The 5,618-nt window shown below is 57.5% G+C and overlaps 2 protein-coding genes across 2 annotated transcripts in view; both read left to right on the top strand.

Moving 5' to 3' along the window:
- MUSTN1 (musculoskeletal, embryonic nuclear protein 1) lies at positions 1-1,377 on the top strand. The gene is made up of 3 exons (XM_010851701.1): positions 1-290; positions 696-828; positions 1,035-1,377. Exons 1-3 carry the CDS (start codon positions 282-284, stop codon positions 1,139-1,141), a joined length of 249 nt encoding a protein of 82 aa, XP_010850003.1. The 5' UTR covers positions 1-281; the 3' UTR covers positions 1,142-1,377.
- Positions 1,378-3,449: 2,072 nt separating this feature from the next.
- ITIH4 (inter-alpha-trypsin inhibitor heavy chain family, member 4) overlaps positions 3,450-5,618 on the top strand; it is a 16,013-nt gene continuing 13,844 nt past the window's right edge. The window contains 3 exon segments of the mRNA XM_010851702.1: positions 3,450-3,479; positions 3,648-3,838; positions 4,978-5,144. Coding sequence (XP_010850004.1) covers positions 3,752-3,838; positions 4,978-5,144 — 254 coding nt within the window. The 5' untranslated portion in view covers positions 3,450-3,479; positions 3,648-3,751.

A 5,618-nucleotide genomic window follows, 5' to 3' on the forward strand; every position in this document is an offset into this window, starting at 1 on the left:
AGAGAGCAGCTGTCCCCAAGGGTACGGGGTCTCCCCAGCTGTCTACTGTCGCCAGGACTGCAGCCCCCCAGGCAGAAGTGCTCAGAAGCCCCTATCATCTCCAAGAATAAACTCTGAAGCCAGCGGCTGCGTGGATCTGAATCATCGGGGAGCTGTCAGAGGAGGGGGAGTGACTTCCCGGGACAGGCAAGCGGACTATATAAGCCCCAGAGGGCTGGGCGCTGCTTAAATCTCTTCCACAGCCACTGCCTGCCAGGGAGCAGCTCCCCACAGCACCCACCATGTCCCAGGTAGGAGGGCCCAGCTCAGGGCCTGCTGGTGCCAAGGGCGGGGGTGGGGTGGGGGAGATAGACGCTGTCAACTCTGGCAGCTGTGTCTTGAGCTGAGCTCAGGGCATAAACACAGGAGGCTCTGCCTCCCCTGGAACGCCAGGGCTCAGGGAGGTCAGGCAGACAGATGGTATGAGACTGTGACAGCCACGGCCCCAGAGCTCCTGGTCTTTGGGGAAAGGATGGAGACTTGGGGTAGGGGGTGTGTGACATGCAGTCAGGAAGGCTTCTTGGAAGAGAAGTGATGCCTTGAATTGACTGGAGTTAAGTGAGCAGGGAAGAGGGGTCTGGGCCAAGGCGTGGTGGCGGGAAAGGGCCCTCAGCCTCAAGGCCTCAGGTTGTAAGATGAGGCTTGGGCTCCCCGAGGCTGGCGCTCAGGAAGCCCCCATCAAGAAGAAGCGGCCCCCCGTGAAGGAGGAGGACCTGAAGGGGGCCCGAGGGAACCTGACCAAGAACCAGGAAATCAAGTCCAAGACCTACCAGGTCATGCGGGAGTGTGGTGAGTGTTCTCAGGACGATGGGGGCCTGGATGCAGATGTGTGTCTGTGGGAAGGAGGATGGGTTGGGGGCGGGAGGGTCCCACGAGTCCTTGTTCTAAGAGTTCAGAGCTTGTGGGCTCGAGGTGGTGCTTACCACAGTGGGGGCCTCTCCTCTCTAGGAAGCCAGGCCTGCCCCTGACCCACCTCCTCCCCATCCTTCCCGCAGAGCAAGCTGGTTCTACCGCCCCGTCGGTGTTCAGCCGCGCCCGGACTGGCGCTGAGACCGTGTTTGAGAAGCCCAAAGCTGGACCCGCCAAGAGTGTCTTTGGCTGAGAAGTGCATGCCACCCCATCCCTCACCACAGGCACCACTGGGACACAGGAACTTTTCCCAAGAAATGTTTTTTTTTTTTTTTTCCCAAGAACTCTTTTTTTATGCCAGAACACACCTTCTCACCTGCCGCTTTGGGAAATGCCACCCCTGCCCCACAGCCCTGGCCCCTCAGCCCAGGGACTCTGTACTCACACCTGGGAAACACCAATAAAGAGAATGCCCAAGTGGCCCCAGCATTTGAAGGGTGTTGGTTGGTCACTGGCCATGGCCACTAAATGCCAGGGAGGGGAGGGGAGGGCAGGGCGGGTGTGGGGCACATTTTCCACCCGTCTCGACTTCTGGGAAAGTCCCAGAGGATAATGCAGGTGCTGTTATGCCCCCCGCCACATGCCACAGAGAGCCTTGGGTGTGGAGACCTGGTGCTGACCTGTGTGACTTCAAACCGTCTCTCCTTTTCTGAGTCGCAGTTTCTCCTAGTATGTGACAAGGGGCCCTATTGTGTAGAGCAGGCCATGGTCACAGTGCTCAGAGTGAAGCAGGTAGGGGCCTGGGGCTCACCCTGTCCCCACCCTTCACAGAAGCCATCGCGATGCCTCCAGGGACCCAAAGGTTCGGTGGAACTCAGGGTTCTCGAATCTCCCTCCCCCTTGGTCACATTGCCCACTGCCACCTCGCATCCCCTCAAAGACACAACCAGGTGGAGGCTCCTCTCCGGCCAGTGGCTGACCACTCCCTGACCCACTGTCCCCTCACCCCAGCTGAGTAAGCCTCCCCCTCGCCACTCCCATGGCTCTGCCTGAGTCACGGAACACCAGGGTCTCAGGTCTTGTGTGATTCTTCCCGCTTCAGGCCTCAAATGTCCCTGAGCACCTGGAGCTGTCGGATTCAGGGCACTAGAGAGGCCTGTCCAGCTGTGACAGCAAGACCCCAGACAGTCCAGGCTAGTCGGGCAGGGCCTGGGCTTACAGTGCCTGGCTTGGGGCCGATGTCTGCAAGGAAGTCTCGCCCATCCCCTAAGCAGGTGGAGCGGGCTGCACAAAGCCTTTCGCATGTTCCCAGCCATCCCTGCCTCCTTATATAGCTTTTTCAGACTGGGCCCGAGGGAGCAGACCTTCTGTGGGGGCCAGGCCTGGGCCTGCCCACTGGGCCCCTTGGGGAGGCCCTTCTCAAAGATTGCTGAAAGGCTATGTTCTCCCGTGTCATTCCGATCACATCCAGAGCCAAGGGGCGGGTGGTGCAGATGTGCACAGAGGTTCAGCTGAAGTCATGTAAAGAAAGGGAGTGTTTACTTGTAGCCACAGACCCAGCTCCCTTCCCTCGGGGCAGGTGCTGCTGGCATTGACAGAGGCAGGGCTAATGGAGGAGACCCCTTCCTGCCCTGTGACTCTCCCAAGTGGGACCTGAAGATGGCACCCTCCCTCAACCCCTATCCCCAGGAGAATGTCACTGAGCCCTCCTTCTCCGACCCAGGGTCTGGCACCTGGCCACTTTTCTGAAGCATCTTTAGCCCATATGTGGCCCGAGACTCAGGAACTGAGCTCTCCCAGATCCACAGGGAGACAAGCACCAGCTGTGTCCCCACCCCCTAATATTTATTTGCTTTATTGCTGTTACGAAAACAGTCTTTCAACTTTATTACAGAAAAATTGAAAAAAGCCATCCTTAATCCTACCGCAGGCCCTCCAGCCGTCCTCCTATGGCCTGGGCCCATGACAACAGCACTGCCTTGGCGGTGGCTTGCTGACAGATCGGTGTTCTGCCCTTCCTCACTAGGAGTGATTCACGGGCTCCCTTGGCACAACTGACCTCCACATAGGCCACTTGAGCACACACGCCACCACCCTGAATCGCCCCCTCAGGAACTCCATGCTTCCCTCTCAGGAAACTCCCCACAGCATGATCTCTGGGCCACAACGCGGGGCATCTTGGTGACTCGGTTTGTATTGCCAAGTGCAGATCTTGTTTTGGAGGCCTTGCTGGAACTGCACCAAGATACCTGGTTAGAATAATGGGGCCTGAACAGCATCCTGGGCACCCCCCCAGCAGAGAGAAGGGGGGCCCCTTGGCCTAGCCCCACTCCTCCCCTAAGTAAGGCGTATCCACTCCGCCTTAGCCCCAGAAGATCTTGCTCCACTCAGGTGCCCCGAGGGCTGCTTCGTGCCCTTGGGTCCCAGTGACCAGTCACACTGACCTGATTTCCAGGCCCCCTGCTTCCCAGAAACCATACTTTGGCCCTCCTCTTCCCAGCCATGCCTCTCCTCTAAGGCTGGGCTACGGAGAGCCGGCCAGTTCACTGCTGTGCCCCCCAGCCCTGGGGAGCTTTTTGGTGGGATTACTGGTATGAGGGGTGGTGGTGCCTTGCTTAGATTCTGGACCTTTCAGAAGGGGCGCCCGTACTCAACTCCCACCCAAGCCTGCTCCTGGGTTCCCATCCCCAGCCAAGGTCCACAGGACATTTGCAGCTTGCCTGCTTATCTTGAGGTCCCTGTGGTGTTTGGCTTTGCAGATCCCAGTTTCCCAGAACCTGCCCCCGCAGGGGCGGGGCGGCGAGCAAGTTACTAATTCCGCACTTCGCCGTCTCACGTTCAGAAGCGACCGGCCAGAGCCAGAATGAAGACCCCAGCCCCGGGCCGCATCCACAGCATCGTGCTGGTCCTGCTCTCGCTGGCTGTCCTCCAGACCAGCAAGGCCCAAAAGGTAACATCTGTGGGGGCCTGTGTGTGTGCACCCTAGTGAATGGGGCAAATGAGTGAAGGCGAGGAGAGTCTTGGTCTGTGTGAGCATGGGTCAGTGTGTGTTCAGAGAAGGGGTGCTGCCCTAAGGGGTCTATGGAGAATCCCCCATTTACTGGGAGGGGTGATCCTGTTATTTCCCAGTTCCCAGGGAGGAACTACAGCCTAGCAAGTTGCCCTGGAAGGGTGGGTAAGAATGCGCCTCAGGAGCCCAGCTTACCCCTCCTGTCAGCCTGACCTCGCGGAAGTTATTGATGCTTTCTATGTCTCTTTTTCCTCCTCTGTAGAACAGTAGCAGAACAAGGTTACAGTAATAGAACTATTCAGAGGTTTGTGGTGAAGAGGAAACCTTTAGTATTACGAAGTGCTGAGTACAGGGTCTGGCACCAGGCAGACACTCACTCACGTGTAAACAAGGCACTCAGCCTGCCGTGCACCTCTGTGCTGAACACAAGTATGCCATGTGCAAGCAGGCAAAAGCCGTGTAGGCTCTGCCTGTGTACACATACCCTTGGAGACCGCACACCTGGGGCAAAATACACATGCTTGGGGGAGTGCCCCATGGGATGGATGGAGAAACAAGGGCAGCCCCATGGCTGTGGAGAAAAGGACAGAGCAGAAGATGCTCAGCCTTAGAGATGGACCTTCCCTACCTCCAAGTCTCCCAGCTCCCGCAGGCCCCTGCGAGGAGGCTGGTGGGCACTGTTTTCCCAGTCACCGGACTTGGGCACTGCCCTTCTACTGGGCAGGGCTAAGATGGCATGGAAGCTGCTGCCACTCAACTCTGCCTCAAGGATTAGTCCCTCCCAGACACAGTGGGGCTCAGGCTCCACCCCCAACCCCTTGCCTGCTTTTTCTCCAAGGAGCACTGTGGCCCCCACTAGACAAGACAGACCGGTCCCTGCCCAGTAGGGTCTCTGCACTATTGGGTGGGGAATGAAACACACAGCGGCCTCTGATTTGAGATCAAAGTTCACAATGCTGCATGTGATTCTTCTTGGTCTGAGGCTCGGTTGGGGTTGTGGGCCAGGGCTTGGTGTGGGACCAAGGTCAAGACCCACTCTTGAAGAGCATTAAACAGTCCCACCCTTTCCTCCTTCACAGGTCCAGAATGACATTGACATCTACAGCCTCACTGTGGACTCTAAGGTCTCCTCCCGATTCGCCCACACAGTCATCACCAGCCGGGTGGTCAACAAGGCTGATGCCGTGCGGGAGGCCACCTTCCAGATGGAGCTGCCCAAGAAAGCGTTCATCACCAACTTCTCCATGTAGGTGCCCTCCTGCACTCTTCCTGGTCTCCCCTCCCCAACCCAGCAGTCTGACGCCATGGCCCCTGTGTTCTCTTCCTGATATGAGATGTGCCAGGATATAAGCCTGAGGTGTGTGTGTTCCACCTGTAGGCAATACAGAGGCCAGAGGCTTCCAGGAACTTCATGCATTCTCAGAGACCCTTCCTTGCCTCCATACTTTTATCCCTTCCTCCTTCCCATTCTACCTTCCTCATTCCACCCCTCTACCCATTCCTACCTCTTTCCCTCCATCTATCCCTCTCTCCCTTCATCCCTCCCTCCGTTGGTCCCTCCCGCCTTCTGTCTCTCCATCTATTCATCCATCTGTTTTCCCTGAATTCTTCCCAGGTGCCAGATGGAGAACCACAGCCTCTTTATGTCTTTGCCTTTGAGAAGTATAGACTTAGGGCATCCTGAGGCCAAGCCCAGACAGAAGGGAATCACCAAAAGGCA

Source organism: Bison bison, unplaced genomic scaffold (assembly GCF_000754665.1).
Source record: "Bison bison bison isolate TAMUID 2011002044 unplaced genomic scaffold, Bison_UMD1.0 scf7180017864304, whole genome shotgun sequence".
In the NCBI taxonomy this organism is placed as follows: Eukaryota; Metazoa; Chordata; class Mammalia; order Artiodactyla; family Bovidae; genus Bison; species Bison bison.